The 23635-nt window shown below is 45.9% G+C and overlaps 1 protein-coding gene across 3 annotated transcripts in view; it reads right to left on the bottom strand.

The window, feature by feature from the left end:
* The window catches only part of NEURL1 (neuralized E3 ubiquitin protein ligase 1), a 98168-nt gene that overhangs the window by 22731 nt on the left and 51802 nt on the right, over window positions 1–23635 (bottom strand). Inside the window, exons 2-4 of one of the 3 annotated variants that reach the window (XM_072621452.1) lie at window positions 7979–8187; window positions 3589–3830; window positions 2741–3062 (exon numbers count right to left, since the gene is read on the bottom strand). In XM_072621452.1, the coding sequence (XP_072477553.1) occupies window positions 2741–3062; window positions 3589–3830; window positions 7979–8087 (673 nt within the window). In that variant the 5' untranslated portion in view covers window positions 8088–8187. Of the gene's footprint in view, window positions 1–2740; window positions 3063–3588; window positions 3831–7978; window positions 8188–16832; window positions 17107–23635 lie in introns of those variants that run through there. The other 2 variants (XM_072621454.1, XM_072621453.1) reach the window with 2 other exon arrangements.

The following is a 23635-nucleotide window of genomic DNA, read 5'->3' as shown; positions in this document are numbered from 1 at the left end:
AGCTTCAGTCAGCTGAGTGACTTTGGAGTATATTCAGACTAAGGGGCTGCAGAGTCTCAACTGAACCTCTCCCTCTCCATTCTGGTCACTACCTGAGCCCCTCATTAAAGCCCCGTCCTCAGTACTGGTCTGATCTCTATGCCATAAGAGAAAGAGGATGGCTGTGACCAGTTTCAAGAGAGTTCAGGGACATATCTAGGGATGCCCACAGAGTGGAGCAAATGGGGAAGGTCACAAGTCATGGAAAAAAGTCTCGTACTCTGGTGGGTGCCTATAGGAAACAGAACTGAGAAATGTACACGTTCAGAGAGAGATGATGCCAGGGCTCAGAGATGCATAACCAGGATGGTCTTGGATCAGAGCTAAGTGGGGCCTTCTGGCCCAGCCGAGGTCCATAACCTGGAAGCCTGGCTCTCTTCCCTAGCTTCTCCAACCTCATCCCATACTCTCCACTAGGACTAGCTCAAGCCTTTGCAAGAATAAGATGCTCAGTTTTCATGTAACAGAAAGCATAGTAGTCAGAACCTTCCAGAAAGTATACACACAAAGTATACTTGACATGTACTAGACACACACATGTAACATACTAGAATGGGAATCACATGCCATATTGGAGAACAAAATTATAATACACATTACAATTTACACAGCACTTTTCTCACAACCCTGTGAAGTAGGTAGTAGGAGTGTTCTCATTCCCATTTCACAGATGAGGAAACTGAGGCTTGGAGAAATAACATGCCCAGCCCCATAAGCAGCAAAACCAGCACTCAAAGTCACTATTGTCTCTTTCCACTGTAGCTAGGTGCCTGTTTACATCATTCAACCTGTCTGCACACTGTTGATGCAAAGTAGACCTTAGGTTGGGGCTTGCGTAAAACAGAAAAGACTAAAATTAATTAAGAAACACATTCATTGTGCAAAAGAAATGCCGACCTCAGTCCCCAGCTACTAAGCTAATGGAATATCTTCACTATCTCTAGGACTTGCAAAAAAAGAGGTTTTTATTGTTACTAATTTCATTATCTTTACCTATGTCTGTTCATTCCATTAAGACATTTAAAAATATGTTTTCTGTGCTTCTGACCTCTCTGATTTGAGACCATGAAGCACACATTTCTTGTTTTTTAAGATGACTTCAGTGTGTTTTTTAAGGCCTAAACCAAATTCTTTTCTGCAGGGAGCCAAGTCCTGACTTTCAGTGTATAAATGGGCAGGTTCTTACCCATGGGCCTGAATGAGTGTATGTGCCTATGTATAATTAGACAAAGTCATGTATATATACACATATACCCTCCACACGCTCATACACATTGTGATCTAGTGGAAAGAACAAGGGATTGGGAGTCAAAAGGCTTGGCCATGACATTATTGGGTGATCATAAGCAAGATTGTTGCCCCTCTCTGGGCCTCAGTTTCCTCTTCAGTAAAATGAAAGAGTTAGAAGATGTCCAAGGGTCCCTACAAGATTGAATGTTCCATATAGCTGAGTTATTCTAGGGATTATGGGAGTCTATGAATCTTTTCCTTCCTTGCCTGGGGAATGGTGAAGGGGAATAAGATGGGAAATCTTTGAAATAGCCTTAGTGACCTTGTGTCTTCCATAGTGTGGCACCGGAGATCTGGGCACTGAATTTGTTCCCAAGGGAGAAAATTCCCTTTTGCCAAAGTCTGCCCAGTGATCTTTCACCCCCATCTCCTTCCATGGCCTTGTGTGTCCTGCCTTTATCACCCTAATTACCTGGCCTAATCAACCACATGCCGCCTGATTCCTCTCCTCCCCTGCCAGATACTTTATACAGACAGCTGGCTACAGGAAAGAGGGGGTAGGAAACAGGGAAGGAATCCAGGGACCACAGATGGCAGTTGTGACGTAGTGGAAAAAAAGGCTTGAGTGGGTGCTAGAAAACTCAGGTTCAAGTCCTCCTTCCAACCACTGAGTAGCTGAATGATGTTAGGCAGGTCACTTCATTGATCGAAATGTCAATTTCCTCATCTTTAAAATGGCAGGATTAATCCCTTTCCTGTCTACCTCCCTTGTGGATGTTGGGGTTGGTGAGATAATGTTGGCAAAAGCTCTTTATAATCTGTAGAGCACTTTCCAGGCCTACTTTCCGTAGTGTTGGCCAAGGCCCAGGCCATTTTGTTTTAAAATAACAATATGGATATATTAATAATACTAAATAATAATGAACATTTATGTAGTGCTTGCTATGTGTTAGGTACTGTGCTAAAGTGGTTTACCATTCTTATTCCTTTTGATCCTCACAACCACCCTGGGAGGTTGGTGCTATTACCCCCATTTTACAGATGAGGAAACCAAGGAAAAGAAAATGAGGCCTAGGATTACACAGCTATTAAGTGACTGAGGCTGAATTTGAACTCAGGTCTTGCTGACTCCAAACCTGGTGTTCTATCCATTGTGCCATCTAACTGTCTCCAACATTATAACTGAACTACTCCATAATGGCAAAAAACCTGAGGTAATGTTATTTGGCCAATTATCCATTGGTAAGATTATTTTCATGGAACTAATAGCCCTGTGAATTCTGTTTCACCTAAACTTGTGTTTTCATGGAATCCCTTAATGATGCCAAGTGGGTAGGAGAAGGAAATGCCACACAATTATCATTAGTACCGTGATTTCTGAACATCCAAGGTCTGCTCTGAAGATCTTGACCCTGGGTACCTACAGAGGTGGAGAAAGGTAAAGGTGGAAGATGGAGGAACAAGGACTTACCAAGCAGCTGGACTCCCCTTGTGAGGCCATAGACGTCAACCAGGGCCCACAGGGGATCGGCAGTTCGGACCCCACTGAAGAACAGCATGGCAGCGGAGTCGTTAACCCGGTAGAACACCCGGCCCTTCTTGTCCACCCAGAAGGCAATGATGTTGCCCTCATTAGCATACTCCTCAGGTAATGCCTTGGCCCAGAAGCCACTCTGGGACACAAGGTCAGGACAGGCATACTTGGGGAGTGTGTCTGGGTTTATTCGGGATGGATCCTTGCATGTGAACCCCAGTCGGAGGGCCCCACTCCAGCAACATTGCTTCTTGGTGATCTGTGGAAGTCATGGGGACAGAAGACTCAATTATTCAATTCAGACACATATAAGGGCCTCCCTTCCCCAATCCCCAGCTTGATCAATCAAGGTAGCCTTCCTGAAGGAGGAGGTGAAGAAAGAGACCTTAATATAGCTCACCCTTTTCTCAGACTTTCCATGGCTCCACATCTGAACTGGGAAAAGAGAGGGGAAACCCTGATCTCACTCCTACTGTTTTAACAACCACTTGAGATTCCCTCCAATACGCTAACTCCAAGAAATCTTCCCTTATGAATCCTACCAGAGAGGGTGGAGCGTAGCCTGTCCCTGTTCTGGATTGAGACCTCCCAGATTTGTTCCTACCTCTGGCATCTTCCCCTATTCTTTAGGCACAGCAGGAAGGAATGACTGAGAAAGAAGGAAAGGAAGGAATTGGAGAGGACAAGGGTAAGGAGGAGGTAGAGGCTGGGGCGATGAGGGCAGGGAGGAGGCAGGGACTAGAAACAGGGAAGACAGTGTTTGAGGGTCCAGGAAATGGGCCCACCTTTAGCCTGACTTGTTCATAGATGAGGACGGGCCGGTTGCTGAAGGTGATGGCGTTACAGAAGCTAGCCTGCCTCTTGACAGCCTTGTGACTGAGGTCCATCAGGATCTGGGAGCCCTTGGTGTGTGGGTGGAAGAGGAGCGGTGTGGCAGGGAGGCTCCCACTTGGAGGCGTTGGCAGACAGTGCTTCTGTTTGTGGTGACATCGGTGAGAGGAGGCAGGGAAGGGGCCACCAACAGAATCTGCAAGGGAGTGAGTCATCTATGAAAGGATATTGTCAGGAGGTTCAGCTTGGCCTGAGACAGGGAGAAGCCACCAAGATGCCACCCATCCACCCAAGAACAGTCTATGCCATGGGGACAACCACCACTATCATCCCTATCAATCAGGCATCACTGTCACTGGCATCACCACGACCATCGTTATCATCATCACCACCTAACATCAGCTATCATTCATTCAGTAGACATCATCATCTTCATCATCACCATCCCCACCAACCCCAGCACCATTATCCACACCATGACCAGTATCTTTCTCTTACACCTACAAAAGCCATAGCTCTCCTTTACTGAGCAAATACTCCCCATTCACATACAATACAAAAACCAAAAGCTTATTAAGGGTGAATTCTTTGTATTATAAGACAAGTTTCCATTTTATAGATGGAGCTCCCATAAAGAGTGAATTTGAAAGCACTTTTTGAAAGTCTATGGTAGCCTTGGTACACACTTGCAATCTCTGTAGCCAAGGAGGCTAAGGATGGCAGATCTCTGGAGTTCAGATTTCTGAACTGCAGTGGACTACACCGATTAGATGTCCACATTAAATTTATCATTAAAGATGGTGAACCCTCAGGAGCAGGGAACCACCAGATTACCTGAGAAGTATCTCACAGGCCCAGGGTGAAAACAGAGCGGCCAAAACTCCTAGGTCAATCTGAGTGGGATCGGCTCCATGAATAGCCCTTTCCCTTCCAGCCTGCTCAAGATAGGGAGACTCAGTCTTTAAAAAAAAAAAATGTAAGAGTCTGGTAGACCTTGGGCAAATCAGCTTGATCTCCTTAGGCCTCAGTTTCCTCATTTATAAAATGAGGGCATCAGGTCAAATGATCTCCAAGATCCTTCTCATTTTCATTTTATTATCTAGTAGCATACATGAGATGAAGTTTCTATGAAAAGTAAAAAATTAATGTTGTAAATAGTAAAATCTATGGTGCATAGACATTCTTGTTAAAGAGTCAGTATGATGTAACTAGAGATGTACTAATTAATGTTTAAAAACTGGCTCTTTGAAGGGGGGAAGTGTAGCCACAACACACTTTTAAATTTAATCTGCATTATTAATATTTTCCCTATTACCTCCTGAAGTCTAGATAATCAACAGAACAATAAACCAAGCCCTAATCCGTAGCATTTGTCAATTTCTGAGGTATAAATGCTCACGCTGAAAATTTAACAATCAACTCTCAAAAGCTGTTTGGACTTGGTTCTAGCACATCCCTTTGTTGAGGTTCAGTCCTATCCAACTCTTTCTGACCCTATTTGGGGTTTCCTTGGCAATGATACTAGAGTAGTTTGCCATTTCCATATCCAGCTCATTTTGCAGATGAAGAAACTGAGACAAACAGGGTTAAGTGACTAGCCCAGGTCCCACAGCTAGTGAGTATCTGAGGCCAGATTTGAACTCAGAAAAATGAGTCTTGCTGAGTCCAGGCTCAGCACTCTACCCACTCCACCACCTAACCCATTCATAGCACAGGTGTAATGGAAAGCATATTTGACCAGGGGCCCCCCAGGCTCTAATACATATTCTTCTACAAAGTCTTTGGGTCACCTTGGACAAGTCACTTCCTTTTAGGGGGGCTCAGTTTCTTCATGATATTGATACTTTCCAGTTTTAAAGCAGTCTTTGTAAGCATCCTATTAGACAGCAATATACCCAGGCCCACTAAGAATAACATTCTCCAAGTCCAGCACTGTAACTACCATTGCACACTACCTAAAGGGTCCATAGAGATCGTTTGTTCCAGGGATTCTTAACCTTTTCTATGGCATGGGCCCTCACTGGCCAGCTGGTGAAGCCTGAGTATTCCTTTCTCAGAAAAACATTTTAAATGCATAAAATAAAATGCATAGGACTCCAACGAAAGCCAATTATGCTGAAATTCAATTAGGGGAAGGAAAGGAAAAGGGAATAAGCATTTGTTAAGCACCTACTATGTGCCAGGCTGCACTAAACATTTTTTTTTCACAAATATTATCATCAAAATATTTTTAAAATAAGTTTATAGACCCCAGGTTAACAATCTCTGATCTAATCCAACTCATTTGTTTTAGAGATGAGGAAACTGAAGCCCAGATGGTTAGGATAAGCTAGGGCAGGCTGGGGAACCTGCAGCCTTGAGGCTACCTGTGGTCTTGGGCCACACTTAAGGATCTAGAAGGCCACAGGTAGCCTCAAGGTCACAGGTTCCCTGCAGGAGCTAGGGGTAACAGAGGGAGCAGTGTCTAAAACTGGCCTTGTGCTGAAAACAAGAGGAGGAACAGACACAGTCACTCAAGAAGCCCCTGTCATGCCAAACTGGTAGAACTCACACACAAATCATAGATTTATAACTGGGAAGGACCTTCAGTACCATCTAATCTAACCCCTTATACCTGAGGAAAGTGAGATCAAGTGAGAATAGAGGCACAAAGACTGTAACTGACAAGGCTGAGATTTGAACTCAGGTCCTCTCCCTTCAGATCCAATGCCCTTTCTACAATGCCAAACTGATGCTCTCAACCAGAACAAGATAGTGAGAAAATTGCTAAACCATAGGATACTGTAGGAGATATGGACACAGGCTGGAGCAGTGTGGGAAAGCTTCCCAAGATAAGTACTTGGGTGGAGAGGGCAGGGGATGGGGACTATGGGGATGTAAGAAGAAGAGGGAAATAACCCTCTGGGTCAGGGATCAGGAATATTAGAAAAGCCCTCCCAAGCCAGATTGGGGAAGTGCTCTAAGTAGTCCAAGGGGCCTGACCAGGAGCACGCACTTATCCAAGGCTCCAGGTCCTGGGCTACACCTGCTTTCTAAGATCCCTCTCAGCTCTAAAGCTGATTCTAGGAGCCCTGGGGAGGCTCTCATTGCCCCCTATCTCCCCCACGTTCTCCCACCTCCTGCTCCCTGGAGAACTCCCTCAAGCTGCTTTGTCCCACAGGGAAAGGACCACCCTTCCCTGCCTCGCTAGCACTGACAGCTTTACAAGCCTCTGGGAGCTTCCAGAGGCAGCTGGGGGGGAGGGGGGAGGATGGAGTCACCCAGAAGGGAAGCAGGAGAGGCTGCTGCTGACACAATGGAAAACTCTCTCTTCGATTCTCCCAACCCCCCACCCTGCCCTGCCTACCTCACAGGGCTGTTGGACAAAGTAGGTGTGACTGCCCTTGGCCAAGCATTTAACACCCGACCAAAGTAATTCCTTATCCTGTGTTCTTCCGCCTTGTGGTGCTCATTGTCATGTGTCTGAGAGACGCTCCATCTCTGTTTACTGACCACCTAGGATCATGGCCTTCAGAGCTAGAAGAGGCCTGGGAGATGCTCTCTCCAATGACTGTCACAGATGAGAAAATTGGGGGCTCCGGAGTGGAGGCCTGGGAGTTAATGCTGTAGCAGGGCTGGGAAGTAAACTCAAGCCTTCTGACCCTTCCACTGAATACTCTTTTCATTCTGCTGTACATTTATAATGGCCCATCAGGGGTGGGGAAACTGCAGCCTCTAGGCCACATGTGGCCTTCTAGGTCCTTGGGTGCAGCCTTTTGACTGAGTCCAAGTTTCACAGAACAAATCCTTTTATTACAGGGATTTGTTCCGTGAAGTTTGGATTCAGTCAAAGAGCCATCACTATAAGGGAATTTCCTTGGTTTAATTCGAATCAGCACCTGCTCAATTTATTGGGGGGTGGGGAGACACTGAAAGATTAAATGACATGCCCTTGGTCCCACAAGCAGTTTTATTTCAGAGAAAGAATGTGAACCCACATCTCCCTAATTCCCAGAAAGGAAACAAGCATTTATTAAGCACCTACTGTGTTCTAGGCACTGTGTTAGCACTTTGCAAACACTTACTCTTCAGACCAATCCTGAGAAGTAGGTGCTATCATTATTCCCTTTTTACAGTTGAGGAAACCAGTCAGGCAGTGGTCAAGTGACTTGCCTAGGGTCACACAGAATCTGAGGCCAAGATATGAAGCCAGGTCTTCCTGACTCATTCCAATGCTCTGCCTACCACACTGCCATGCTCTCATTGGAATTGAAATAGCTCATATTTCACATTTTCTATAGCATTTTAAGGCATACAAAGTACTTTCCTTTTAACAAACCTATGAAAAAAGGAAGGAATTATTACCTTCATTATACAAATGAGGAAAATGAAACTCAGGAGGTAAATGACTTGCCCACAGTGACAGAGCAAAACTTGGGTCCAGGTCTTGGGATTCCCAGATCAGTTGTTCCATTGTATGAATGCTGCTTTTTGAACCAGAAAACTAGGGCGTAGGTCCCAGCTTTTATAATCAGGACCCTAGGAATGACTTTCTGGAGTAATCGTTTTCTCATCTGTAAAAATAATAATATTGTACTACCTATGTCACAGGGTTGTTGCAAAATTATGGCCATTAAATCACAGATTTAAAACTAGACTCTGCCTCAAAGGACATGGAGTCCAACTCCCTTAGCCCAGAGATGAGACTCAGGAAGATTAAACGACATTCAAAATTTGAACCCAGAGCCTCTGACCCCAAAGCTGCATTATCATGAAATGCAATGGAAAAAGTCCTGGATTTAGAATTTGAGGGAATTTGAGGTCACAAGTTCAAATTCTGATACTGTAAACAGCTACTTTTATATAATCATGGGTCACTCACTTAAGGTCCTTAAGCCTCAGTTTCTTAAGCTGTTAGATGGGTAGGATTTTCATAGATGGATAGAGAGGAGGAAAGAGAGGACAGATCATTTCAGACTGAGGGCAGATATGACCAAAGTTGCAGAGATGAAAAATCAAGGGAAAAACTCCAGGGAAGAAGCATGTGGGGAGTAAGTGGATCTATAAAGGTAGGTTGAGGCTGTCTTGTGACCAACAAATTTGGACTTTATTTTGTGGGCCCCCAGGAACCACTGAAGACATCAGAACTTTGTCTCAGAAGGCTTGATCTGAAAATGTATGTAGGGTGAATTGGAGGGATCTCACTTTAGATGGCTTCGGTCTTTTGAATAAAGTGAGATGGGGTCCTCTACTGGGTTGGGGATTTGAAAAGCAGACTACATTTTGGTAAGAATAGTCGCTAACAGACAGGTAACAAGTCCTGCAGCACACCAAGGAGGCTCAGCTGAGGCCAGGAAGCAAACACGCTTTCATAGTACGTTTGCTAGGCTTCCATTGAGTAGCACGTCTGCCTGCATATCTGGCTTCCTTGAGAGGGCAATCAGAAGATCAAAGAAGACCTCTGACAGCTGATTTCATATTCTCTGCCATTTAAGCACGTACTTCATTCATTCACTCATTCATTTACTCATGCATACATACACATAATTAAAACAGTATTATGGACAGTTAGGTGGCTTAGTAGATAGAGAACCAGACCTGCAGTTCAAAAGACTCAACTTCCTGAGTTCAAATCCAGTCTCAAATCCAGATAAGCTTATCCATAGACACTTACTAGCTGTGTGACCCTGGGCAAGTCACTTAACCCCTGTTTGCTTCAGTTTCCTCATCTGTAAAATGAGCTGGAGAAGGAAATGGCAAACCACTCCAGTGCCTTTGCCAAGAAAACCCCAAGTGGAGTCATGAAGAGTTGGACACAACTGAAAAAATGACTGAACAGCACTGTGAGTGGTATAGATAATAGAGAGCTGACCTGGGTTCCAATCCTCCCCTGACCCATCCTAGCGGTGTGGCCCTAGGCAAGTCACTTATCCTTTCAGTGCCTCAGATAACTCCCTAAGAACAGAAGTTTCAGAGAAGGTGCTGCTCTGCTTTCCTCACTGGGAGTTCCTTATAAAATCACAGGTTCAGGTTCAGTCCCAAATATATGTCTGTGTGTATCTATGTATAAGATATACGTAGACATATATAATGTATACATACATATACAGACGTGTGTGTGTGTGTGTGTGTGTGTGTGTGTGTGTGTGTAGCCTGCCCTGTAGCCAGAGCTATAACCAGCAAACAATGGACTGACATTCTGAGAGTGGGGGTGGGGGTGGTATTTTTCCTCCCTAAGGGATCACTAACCTGGTGCCTTGCCTTGAGATTGGACTAGTGTTATGGGGTGCAGCTGCTCCCAGCCACCACCCCTGGGTCCTATCTCCATAACATCTATACCCTGAGCATTACCTTCCTTCAATCAACTCTCAACTGAAATTTCTGCAGGCAGTCACCACTCTGCATGGTGCCTAGGGTGTTGAAGCATTTGCTTGTTCTAATAACTGACAATACTTTATCCACTTATTTCATTTGTTTCAGCTCTAGGAAGGAGGTGCTATTCACACACACAGACACACACACACAGACACACACACACAGACACACTCAAACATCCATTTTACAGATGAGGAAAGTGAGTCTGAGAAAGGTTTAATGAGTCTCCCATAGTCATAACTATCTGAAGAGACATTTGAACTCTCGTTTTTCTGACTCCAGGTCTACTATTCCTTATCTCTCTCCTCCTTTTTATCAAATTTGCAGAATGTCTATATGATCTGAAATTGCCATCTCCCTTCCTAGAGGAGAGGTTTATTATCCCCATCTAGATGGAGCATGCTCAGGACAGGACCACTATATGAAGTGAAAGTTGGGTGAGTGTTGTGGGGAATGAGGGCAGGGAAGGCCTCTGCCATGGACTACCTGTATGACTTTGAGTAAGTCACTCTAGGCCTCAGTTTCTTTCTCTGTAAAATGAGGCCATTGAACCTGATGCCTTCTAGGGACCCTTCTGGCTGTGAATCTATAATCTTATCAGATTTGGCTGCCCAGAAAAAAAGCTGACAGACAGAACATAGCATCTCTGCTTATCCATAGGCTGAAAATTACCCCCACTCTCCACACCCTTCTCCCCCTTCCTTCCCCCCACAGATATTTACTTGAGAAAAGCCACTGACTGTCCTGCAGTCTCCTCCCAGATTCTCCCAAAGGGAAATTTCAAAGCACCAGTTTTGTGAGTGCTTGTGTGTAGTTCTGAATTTTGGCTTCTCTCCTTGCAGCTGTGTATGTATGTGTGTGTGTGTATGTGCCTCCGGATCTATAGGTGCTGCAGTCTACACGTCTCTGTATGTGACATCTCACCTCATGCTGTCTGTGCCTGCCTGTGTATGTACATCTCTGTCTTGGGTTTTGTGTTTCAACATGTATGTCTGGGGTGGGAAGGCAGAAGAGCTCATCTATTCTTACCAGTTATCACAATGGAGATGAAGGGAGTTGTTGAGAATCACAGAACATTGACTATCAGAGCTGGCTGGGACCTTAAAGATCATCCCAACCAGCCTCCTCATTTTACAGATGGGAAAACTGATACCAGAAGGGGAGGAGGGGGGAAAGTGAGTGGTCCAAGATAACACTTATTTAAGGAGCCTGCTTATGTTACCTGCCATGACCACCACACATGTGACTGGATGTACTCCCAGCATTGAATATTAAATGCAGGGTGAGGGTGGCATCCAGATGAAGGGATACAGGGAGGGATGAAGAGATGGCAGGACAGAGGGACAAGTAATACAATGAGTAGAGCATTAGACCAAGTGAGCACTTGGTAATTCCTGGCATCCAGAGACTATTTAATTTTTTTTCTCTTTGTCTCTAGCACCTAGCACAGGGCTTGCCTCATGGTAGGAACTTTAAACACTAGTTGATTGATTGATTGTTATCACCTTTATACCTTTTTTCACATCTTGAATGCCCTCCCTCAATTTATCCACAAATCTAAACCTATCTTTCAAGGTCTCATTCAAGTTCTACTGCTTTATATTAAAATCAGAATTTTAGAGCATCCTAGCTAGAGTCATCTCAGCTTAATTGCCTTATTTTACAGAAAACTGAGGTGCAGAGTGGGGAAAATAGATTCTCCTAGGTCACGTGGATAGAAATTGGCTGAGAAGGAATTCAAACCCAAGCACTCTGACACGAAAACTACCTCCTTTCTTCTCTTTCTTTTCTTTCTTCCTTCCTTTCTTCCTTCCTCTCTTTCTCTTCCTTCCTCCCTTCCATCCTCTCTTTCTTCCTTCCTACCTTTATTTCTTTTGAAAAACATTTTATCTAAAGCTTTGATTTCCAAATTCTATACCACCTTCTCTTCCCCCCTCCTTGAGACAGTAGGCAATCAGATATAGGTTATACATATGCAATTATGTATAACATTTCCATATTAGTCATAGCAAAGCTGCTTTCACAAAGCCTCCCTGCACCACCCTGGTCTACAGAGACTGGTCTTTCTCTGAGCTGACACCGTCAAATCAACAAACATTTGTTAGACATCTACTAGAGCACTCTGTGCGAGGCACTGAGGGAGTTGATTTAAGGCATAGTACCTGCCCTCAAGGAGCATACACTTTAATACTGGTCCAAGACACCAGCGCTGATAGGCACAAGGTAACATGAAGTATTTACATGGTAAATATATGTTACAAAAGAAAGCAAGCAGCTAAGTGGCACAGTGGTTGCAGTGCTGGGCCTGGAGTCAGGAACACTTGAGTTCAAAGTCAACCTCAGACACTTAGTAGCTGTGTGACCCCAGGCAAGTCACTTCACCCTGTTTGCCTCAGTTTCCTCATTTGTAAAATGTGCTGCAGAAGGGAATGGCAAACCACTCCAGTGTTCTCCGCCAAGAAAACCCCAAATGGAGTCAAACTGAAACAAATGAATAACATTAGAGTTAGGCGAAAGGAGTGATATAAATAACAAATCTGAGAAGGCAGGGTGGCATAGGCTCCCAGGAAGGCCTTGAATACTAAGCAGAGGATCTGAACTTTCCTTAAGTACCATCCAACTGGCACTTAGCACATGAAACCTGGTATCAGGAGAATAACATTCAGAAACCTAGGAAACCATCTGATCCAACTTTTTCTTTTTACAGATGAGGAAAGTGCAGCCCAGAGAAGCCATACCACTTGCCAAAGGTCACACAGGAAGTAAATGGCTGAGGCAGGATTTGAACCCAGGTTGTCTGTCTCCAAACCCAATGCTTATTCCAAAATGTCCAATTCAAGAAATAAGCCCTCTTCCCCAAACAGACTCAGCATCTCCTGCCTCTCCATAAGGGACAAACGTTGAGTGGGCACAGAGGTGAACTTCAGATAGATTTGCCAACTAATCAATTCCTCTTTCCGGACATGAAGCCAGTGTGAGCAAAGGGTCCTCTCTGAACCATCAGACACATGCACATACAGACACAGACACATGCACACACCCCTGTACACTCAGACATTGAGAGCTGATGCTTATAGGTGCAGGGCTGGCGGTTGCCTCTGGGTCTCTTAACGGTTAGGTCTGACGAAGAAGGAAGGGGGCACCTGCTGCCTTCCCCCACACTGTCACTAGTTGCTGAGAAACGAGTGACTCACCAGATCCCATCACCAGAGCCATCTGACATCCAACCAGTTGCCTGTTTCCCAGCTGGGGAAATCCTAAATCATAGGCAACATGTGTGCCATTCTCACCATCGCAGGCCCAGGCCTGTGTATGTGGGTGTGCAAATAAGCATATGTATCTGGCTCAGAGGGCTCTGTGCACACCAAAGCCTGGGTGAGGACATTCTAGCCCAGACTCAGGGTTTGCTCTGAGGGGTCATGAAAGGAAAGCAGAGACCATGGGAGGGAAGGGCCTGTCTCCATCCTTCTGTCTCCAAACACCCCATTCTGCAGAGGTCCAGCATGTACCTGCCGATACTGCCATTTAGACAGGGGTTCGAACATATGTTCCCTCTCTCTCCAGTTCAGCTTTGCCCATTTATGCCCAGCATCAAGTCCATAATACACACACATACATACACACAGGGACATATAGACATAAACATACAGAAACACATATACAGACACAAAGGACCACATCACACACACACACACACACACACACACACACACACACACTCAGATGTTCTCACCAATTACCCCTTTCTAAGCAGTCAATTTCACCCTCATGGGCCTCAAAAAACAAAAAAACAACCCAAAACCCAAAGACTCAAAATAAACAAAACCCTCAATCCTCCAACCCCAAGTCTCATTATGAAAATACAATTAAGAAAATGTCTTCAGTGAACAAGCCTTAAAGGCATAGGAAATTCCAATCTTTTTACCCCAGATCCACAGCGAGGAAGAGAGCAAAGGCAGAGGGAGAGGAATAAGCCATGCAGCCCCCTCCCTGGTTCCCAGAACCCCCTTTGTCTGCCCTCTTCTTCTGAGTGTCTAACGCTGGGCTCCCTGCGGGTGGCTAACAAACTAAGAGCTCTCCTTTCCCTCCCAGCCCTACACCTGTACTTCCTTTCTCTACTCTGTCCTTGCCTCTCCTTTCTTTTTACCTCCTCTGTCCCTCCCCTCCCTCTCCTCCTTTCCTCTCTACTTTTTTCTCTCTCTCCTCTAATTCCCTCAGTTCTGGCCAAGCAACCACAGAGTGTTTCTAAGCAAAATGGGCCCAGAGCTGAGGGGATGGCTAAGGGGGCCCAGGGCCTTGGTGGTGAGGGATTGAGGAAGGGAAAGGAAACAAGCACCTATTAAGTACACACTATGTGTGAGCTACGTATTCATGGCTTTACAAATGTCTCTGATAATCTGAACTGGGCTAAAGTGTCAAGAGACAGAGATATTGGGGGCTGGGGGGCTGGGAGGGACGAGGCCCAAGGCAGAAGAGGGATAAAGGGGAAGAACTGTAGGACGCCTTATGGCCTCCACCCCATGAGACTCAAATCCCCAAGCTATTGGCAACTCCTAAAGATGCCTCTTGTGGCTTCTCGGGGGAGAAGGCATTTGGAGAGACCATCCCCAGCCTCTCAGCCTGGTCTCTGAGCTCCCCCTTTTCCTGTCTCCCCCCCCCCCCCCCAATGCTGCCCCTGAAGCTCAGTCTCCCTCTTTCTCTAGCCCTCAGCAGGCCTCCAGTCCTCAGCTGTTCTCACAGAGCCCTTTCCCATCTTAAAGCCCTTACGCTAATATCGCTGGAGGCCTGCCCTATGGCTCTAATTACTTCTCCTCCCCTCTTTGCTGGGGGCTGGCCACAAACTGACCTATGAGATTTGCCTGAAGTCTCAATCCATAATAGGCCTTCAATCCAGGCAGTGACCCTAGGGCCACTCTCCCTTTGCCAGTCTTTTGGGACCAGTCACTACAGAGAGGAGACCTACCTGTGTTATATCTCGTTTATCTTGTTCCTCCGGCTCTGTGAACACCTCTCCTAGAGCCAAGAGACAATCCCAAGCCAGGCCAGGCCTGAAGGGGTCTGGGCAGAGGCTTTTGGTACTGTCCCCTTAACTAGCTCCTGGATTCTGAGTCTGCCAGGGCCATCCATCTGTCACTTTCTCCTTTCCAACCCTCAAGATTAAATTCATTGCCTTTTAAGAGAGCCAATCATCTGTGTTTTTCTCTTCTCCTCCCTGTCTCCCCCACCCCCCACCTCCCCAATCAGCTTTTCCTTTTCTTATTAGAAATTAAACACCCTGGAGCTTAAGACTTCTAGAGAGAGACCAGGGCTGGAGAGCAGGAATGTCCAGTCCAGAGAGAACCACTGGTGCTTGGCCATATCCCTTTTCTCCTCACCACCCCTGAACCCTGTTCTTTGGCTTTTTCTAGGGAGCCAGTGGAAGTTTATGAAGCTAACTCTCCCCTACATCTACTCTGGCTACCCACTGATTCAGTCCCCAGCTCTCCTAGGATGCCCTGTCCAAGGCCATTGATCCCATCTGGCCCAGGACCCAATGGAGAGATGGAATAAAATAGTCATCTCATTACCCAAAGTCTGGTTCAAAATGGGGGACAGGGAAGGCCAGCTTAAGCCCCTTAGGGCTGGAGAAAACTCAGTTCCAAAGGGATCTGATGACAAAACATAGAGCTGGAGTGGGGAGGGTATCCTCCCCACATACCGTGACTGATGATACAACATCAGCCATGTTGCTACCAAAACAGCCAGTGCCTTACAGGAAGCACTGTGGAAGCTTTAGGACATCCTGGCACAGTCTAGTCCAGCGCAACTGAGCTTGAAGCTGCCCAGGGCAGCCAAGCAGAGCTCTCCTTGCTCTCTGAGATGGCAGAATCAACCTGTTCAGAAGGCTCCCAGAGCCATCTGCCCTCCCTCGAAACCACAATTAGATCTTCTCCCCAACTCAGACAGAATAAAACCAGGAAGAGCATAACCGGGATTCAGAGGCTGGGTGGGTAAGACTGGAGAGAGCAGGACATGGCACAAGCTAGCCATCCTTCTGTCTTGGTGTCTGGCTTTAGACACAGGGCCTGAAGTGTGTGTGGCTTCACTGCCCAATGTGCTCACCCTCAGAGTAAACTTCCCATCCTTCCCTTACAGTATGTATGAACACACATACATATGTACATGAGATCACATACAACCACACCCACAGAACATGGCATACAAACATGCAGATACCGAGGCATATTCATATCGCACATGTTCAGAAACACAATCCACAGCTACACATACATGAACACATACATGCCCCCTCACGTCCCTCTGTGCCATAGCCCAGTATGATATCCAGGCAGTGCAGCACCAGGCCCAACATCCATTTGTTTCAGGTTCCTGTGGTTCTGTTATCATAGATATAAAATATCCTGGAGCTTTCACCCCGCTGGGAGAGGGCATGGATACCAACATGGGGGAGTTAAGTAAGATGATAAGGAGATTTGTCGGCCATCTGTCTGCCTGCCTCTGGGCTGGCGGCTGCCAGGGGAGCCTGGCCTTCTCCCTCACTCTCCCTCTCTGCCCCTGCTTTTCCTCTTGCCCCTAGATCAATCAGGGCTCTTCCCAGAAACTCACCACCCATGCCTCAGCCGTCTGACCCCTGGTCCTGCCCCCTTGCCCTCAGACCCTGAGACCCAGCACACAGTCAACCAACTCTGGGGCACAGAAAAAGCATGACAATGACAGCAAACCCTGGGCACAGTACACGCTGCCCTGGGCCACCCTCCCTCCCAGAGTCCCGTGCTTTGCTACAGGAGACTAGGCTAGGCTAGGGGACAAGGGCTAATGGGGGTGGGGGGTGTCTGCTCCTTACCATAGAGGGTGCTCCGAGTGATCTGTCCCCCCATGGCCGGTAGGGTGCAGGCACTGCCACCTCGGGGCCTCTGTCACAGAGGGTTGGTGCTGGTGGGGACCTCCCTAGGGGCAGGCATGACCAGCAGCTGGCATCTCTCTCGCGCGCACACGCAGACTCACCTCCTAAACAGCTTAGTGCCTGCTCACAAACACACACACACACACACACACACACACACACACACACACACACACACACACACACACACACACACACACACACCCCCGCTAGCTAATGCCCTGCTCACCGTCTCCAGCAGCTTCCACCCACTTTCAGACCCTCCCTCCTTCCTCCCCTCCCTCCCCTGGTACAGGCACTAGGCGCTGTCATGTTTATTTACATAAGGAGGAGGAGACTGGAGTCTTCCTGAAATAGCCCGGGAGCGCAGAGCCTTCTGTTGATGCAGTGGCCCCTGTGCACACACCAAACCCAGTGTGGGAGATGCTTGCACACCTATCCCCTCCACATGGACTCACACGCACAAGGACATCCCATGCTACCTACCGTGACACACATCCACACCTGCCCCACGCCAAGGCTCACGGGTGTGCAAGCACACAATTACACACACACATCCACACCTGCCCCACACCAAGGCTCACGGGTGTGCAAGCACACAATTACACACACACACACACACATACACGGTGACACATACTCCTATGTGCATGTATATTCACATACATGTCACTCTGTACCGTCAAATATCCCGAATGACAGCATATTCAGGTTGGGAGTGACCTCAGAGACCAGTGTTACTGTGACACACAAACATAGTCTCACACACACATTCATTGCATCCATATGTGTATACACACATCACGCTGCATGCATTTACAAGGAGTCTCAGTTTCTCTCTCACTCTCCCCTTCACTTTTTCCTTCCCTTCCTCCCTCCCTCTCTTTTTATCTCCCTCTCTCCATCTTTTCCCCTCTCTCTTCTGTCTCCCTTCCCTTTCCCTCTCTTGCATTCTTTACACACACATACACACACACACACACACAAATATACATATGGGCTTCCAAATCTTCACTACTATATTCTCAACAGAATCACCCCAGGAACAAGGCAGGGTATCCCAAAACAACAGCCTCCATAAGGTGGGAAATAGAGTTGAGGGAAAACTATTTAGGGTGGTACAGAGCCCCCTAGACCTTGGCAGAAGGTGACACACATCAGGGACAAAATGGGATTGAGAGACTGAGAGTCTAGCTCCCATGCCCACTGGCAATACTGAAAGAAAGAGAAAGAGAGGGATCCTTCTCTTGAGGCAATAGCATACCTGCACCCTAGGGTCCCTAGGTACCTTCCCTTTCTTCTGCTCTCTAAGACGGCTGTGACCTCTGCTGCCCCATAACCCGGAGGGCTCAGTTTTAACCAGTAGCTGTCAGATACCCAGGCAGATGGCACTGAGGAGTCTTGGGGCTCGCTTCCCACACACATACACCTGGTCTGGCCCCATCCAGCCCCAACCTCCTCCCCAGTCCCAGAACAAACTCTGAGGCCAGAATGTTTCTGGGAGAGGCTGAGTGGGTGACAAATGGGGAGCCTCTGGGGAACAGAGGGCCAGAAAGGGCAGGACTATGTTATCAGATAGATGGTCCAGGTCTCTCAGCCCAACAAGACAGGACAAAGGTAAGGAACTGAGTCAACATTCTCAAGGGATGAGGAGAAATCAATCAGCCACCACACAGGAGACAAAGGAGGTCCCTGTGGCTGCGTTCTCCTCCCTTTTCCAGGGAAGCTAGTGAAGAGGAAGCATCGGGGACTGGATGCCCATCCCTGGGAAAGGGATTGTAAGCCAAGTCGAGATAGGCAGGAGAGGAAGAAGCCAGTTCATTCATCATCCTGATTCACTCGCTGACCCCTCAGCCTCGTGATCTATCAGTACCGGGTCTATGCAGGAGCAAGCTTAACAAACCCATTGTTAAATTCTCAATGGGAACATATTTGCACCTCAGAAATCCACAAAAGTTACAAATCAGGGCTTAATTTATTGTTTTGTGATTGGTCTAGACTTAAGAAAGTGATGGAAAATTAATACTGCAGATTACATTTACAAGGGTAATATATATCTACATATCTATTTGGAGAGTTGATTGTTAAACATTTACTAGCATACCACAAGTTACGTCTGAGGTTTGGATGGCTACTGTTCTCATTCACCAAACACCCCTCATCCACCAACCTCACCCAAGAAAGAAAATTCCCTCTGGTACTGAGTAGAAACCAACTGTGTCCAGACAGAGATATAGATATTGATACAGATAAAAATAGAGAGATAGAGATAGAGAGATAGAGACAGAGATAGATATAGAGATGGATAGATAGATATAGAGAGATAGAGATACATACACACATCTTCATCATCATCATTAGTAATATTTATATAGAATTTTAAGGTTTATAAAGCACTTTACAAATATTAGCTCGTTTTATCCTCACAATAACTTTACTATTATCCCCATTTTACAGATAAGAAAACTGAGGGAGGCAGAGTTAAGTGACTTGCCCAGAGTCACATAGGTAATGTGTCTGAAGCTGGATTTGAACTTAGATCTTCTCGACTCCAGTCTAGCACTCTATCCATGGAGCCACCTAGCGCACATGAACACATGCCCACAAATATGGAATATAAGCTCTTTGATGGCAGAAACCGACTGTGTCATTTTTTATTTTGTATCCCCAGAGCTTGGCACATAGTAGGTATTTAATAAATGCTTGTTGATTTACTGCCTGATTGATGTGTACATACACGCATACTTTTCTTTTCTATTTTTTTATCTTAAATGGTTTCAAGTGTTTTCATCCTATCTACCTAAGTTTTGCTGCTAATGCTGTTCAGTCATTTCAGTTGTATCTGACCGCTTCATGACCCCATCTGGGGTTTTGTTGGCAGTGATACTGCAGTGGTTTGTCATTTCCTTCTCCAGCTCATTTTACAGATTTGGAAACTGAGGCAAACAGAGTTATGTGACTTGCCCAGGGTCCCACATCTAGTAGGTGTTTGAGGCCAGATTTGAACTCAGAGAAAGGAGTCTTTCTGACACTATCTACTGTGTCACCCAGCTGCCCCCATCTCAATTAGATAAGGGCTGAACTCTGTCTTATGTTTCTGGATCTACCCTCAATCAGGGCCCAGTCCTGAGTACATACACTTATTAAGCATTTACTGCATGCAGAGCACTGTGCTAGGGGGCTAGGAGAGATGAAAATTTTACATAAATAATATAGTAACAACCCTTGAGAAGTTTATAATCTAGATTTGCTGAATATTGTTATTATTTTGCCTGGACTTGGGATTCCATTGGTGTAAGGGGTTCCTGGTGAGAAAACTCTCCCTACAAATACATATCTACCCCTTACAGTCTTAGAGGGCTGCCTTAGGCACTGAGAAGTTGTGTGCCTTACTCAGTATGAGCACAGTATGAGCCTGAGGCAAGGCTTAAACTGAGGGCTTCTTATTTCTCTGCCCACTAAACCACACTCTCACCATCAGCATCATCAACAAGGATTGTATTGATTATTTCTTTGGTACAAGGAACACCAAGGAAGGAAACTTCCTCTTATTGATGTAAGCCAATACCCTCTCTGCAATTTATAGTCAGAAAGTGTCAAACTCCCCACAAAGAAGGGCTAGAATCAGATTGAAATGTAATTGGAAAATTTTAACAAAATTTTAAAAATACAACATGACTTAGTTAATGTTAACTTGTGGTTTTCTGAGTCAGTATGCAAAGTCAGTATTTGACTTTGGCACCAATATGAATATTAAGGGGCTAAGAGATTCACCCAGGGTCACGTAGCAAGTATGTCTCTAAAGCAAGACTTGAACCCAGGGCTTCTCTATCCAAGACTGGCTCTCTATCCAACTTGCTACAGATTCTGGTTGTTATATTATTATCATTCATTATTATTAATAATAATGATTGATAATAATAAACTATTATTGTTATGACACACAGTAGCTGTGACCCTGAGTAATAAAATCACTTAACTTCTCCATTCTCTAGACTCTAACCTAAGTTTCCAGTTTAATTGGACATTATTCCCCCTCCTCCCAGACTCTGTGATCCAGGTAAATTGACCTTCTCTCTGTCCTCATACATATAGCACTCCGTCTCCCACCTCCAAGGCTTTGCACAGGCTGTGTCCTATATGCCTGGACTGCATTCTTTCCTTACTTCCACTTCATACAGTTCTTCCCTGTCTTCAAGACATAGCTCAAGCACTATCTTCTGTATGAAACCTTTACTGATTTCTCCCAAGCACTAGTGCCCTCCCTCCCAAACCACCCTGTATTTAACTAATATGTTTACATTCATTCATTCATGTAACACTTCTGATATATGTCTGTGTGTGTATGCACTCATCCTTGTGTTCTCATATCCCTAGTACTTAACAAGGTGCCCAGCTCATGGAAGGCATTTAATAAATGTTTGTTGATTGACTGACTGGATATGAGTTTCCTCACCTGGGAAATTGCCTATATCAACGAAATCAGAGCTCCAGAGCCTAGCCTTATAAATGGCACTATATTTCTGCAGTTCTATACATTTTCTAAGGGGCTTTCCCTTATGATATCTCACCCAACTGCAAACCTAGCCCCCTCTCCAATGCATCTCCCTGCTGCAGCTGAGACAGGAAGTAGCACCATCATTACCAATGGCATCGCTCGCTGCTTCTGAGTCACCTACCTCTTCCCTCCTTCCAGTCAGAGGCTCTGAGGCTTAGCAGATGAAAACCTTTGGTTTCCCCCAGAGACACTTTCTCACTCTTCTCTCCTCCAAGCTTGCCTCTCCTTGGCCATTCTCACAGTCCCAAATTGCCTCAGGCCCTCATCCAGACCCTTCTACCCATTCTTCAGAAGAAACAGAAACTCAGGGTTGGGTTGCTTCTCCTATCACCCTGAACCCTTCTCTCTTTCACTCAAAGAAGCAAGATCTGTCTAACCACACTGTAAGCAGGCCACAAAAGGGAATAAGTGGCTAGGAAAAGATATTATCCCAACTCACTAAGAGAGCAAAGAGTGAGGTTTTTGAAACGGCATCCTGAAAAATGAAACTAAAATGTACCTGGCAGGGACCCCTCTCTTTAAGAAAGACTGAAAGGAGAAATCTTAGAGCACTGAGGCCCACCTGCAGAGGCAGAGATGACCCCAGGAGGGTAGGCGGCTGCGGCATTATTGTCCCATTCTACAGATGAGACAACTGAGGACAACAGGGTTAAGTGATCTTTCCAGCTAGTTAGTAATGAAAGATGAACTATAACGGAGGGCTCCTCCCTTCCAGTTAGAGTCAGTGCATCTGGAGCAGAATGGGGAAGGGAGCTTAAACATGGGGAGTAGTGGGGGAAGACAGAAGATATACCCAGAGTGAACATGCAGAGAGACACATGGGGTTTTGGCTAGTGGTGGAGGAAGGCCTAGGTAGTAATACTATCCCCTGAAGAATACGGCCATTAATTGCTGGAGACTAGAATAGGGCTCGGGATTTAATTGTTTATTTATTCCTTTTCAAAATCTGCAACAAAAGAAAAATGGTTTTTGTCTATGAGTGACGTCTGAAAAGGCTGAGGCCTTTCCTCTCATCTCTGCTGGGCCGGAGCCCAGTACTACTAACCCCCTGTTTTGCCTCTCCCAAGGTCAGGCCGAGAGCCAATGCCCAGATCTACAAAGATAGTGTGGCTTCTCTGACAAGGACAAAGTAGAGATGACAGAGCCCAAGGATGTTCTCTTCCTGGGGACAGGAGTCCCATCAGTGAGAGCCGCCACCACCCAGCTCAATGAACACCCCCCCCCCACTCCCACTCCCCAGGTAAACAGAGACGGGGGGGGGGGGGGGGGGGCGGGGGGCGGTCAATGGCTATGGAAATGCAAGAAGCAACTTGAATTCTGAAGGCCTTCTTATGATACTTCGTGAGGGGTCCAACAGTGGTGCAAACAGTGTGACTACCCAGAGAAATTTCTACCCCAGCCACACTCTCTGTGAGCTCAGGGGAAAAAACAGAACCAGGATCGATTAGTGTACATTTTCATTTCTACCTCTTTGGATCCTGGCATCTTCAGAGCCTCTAGTAATAGTACACTTTTGTTTGTGACAACACCAACACGGATGGGACCTAAGAGCTTCTTGGGGGGGGTGGATAAGTCTGGCTCAATCTTGCTCACAAGCCGAGCTGAAAGGGGGTGGGGGGCAGGGTCAGAGGAGACATTGGCCCCAAAAAGAAGATATGCAAAGATATGTTCCCCTACTCAGTCTGTATTCTAAAGCAGAGAGTATGTATTTTAATGTAATTCTACGATTATCCGTTATATACATATATACATTTTATATATACAGCACATACTACTACAGGACCAAGAAGAGACGCTTAGGGAGACTGCTTTAATGAAAAGTAGAATAGTTTGTCTGGAAATGGTAACTCCTAAAATGCTGGACGATGGTTCTTTTACAATAATCCAGTCTATACTATAGCTTACTCAGCAAACGTGAACTTTTTCACAGTACAAACATAAACTTGTCCCAGTTTCCATAATGGCCAAATTACTGAAGTCTTTAATAAATTAAATTTGACTGTTTTGAACCTATAACATAAGCCCATGGAGTAGAAAGGGAAAGTGAGAAGAAGAAAATCCTTATCTTTATGAGAAGAAGAGGGAATAAGAGCCATATTCTCCTTGGGGAGCCCCTGGTAGGGAGGGGCTCTGGAGAGACATGGCTTCCATCCTTAGTCTGAGGGAGACAGACACAAACACTGAT

This window comes from Notamacropus eugenii, chromosome 1, assembly GCF_028372415.1.
Source record: "Notamacropus eugenii isolate mMacEug1 chromosome 1, mMacEug1.pri_v2, whole genome shotgun sequence".
NCBI lineage: Eukaryota > Metazoa > Chordata > Mammalia > Diprotodontia > Macropodidae > Notamacropus > Notamacropus eugenii.
Note: the sequence above shows the minus strand (reverse complement) of the source record. Positions and strands in the feature narration are given on the sequence as shown.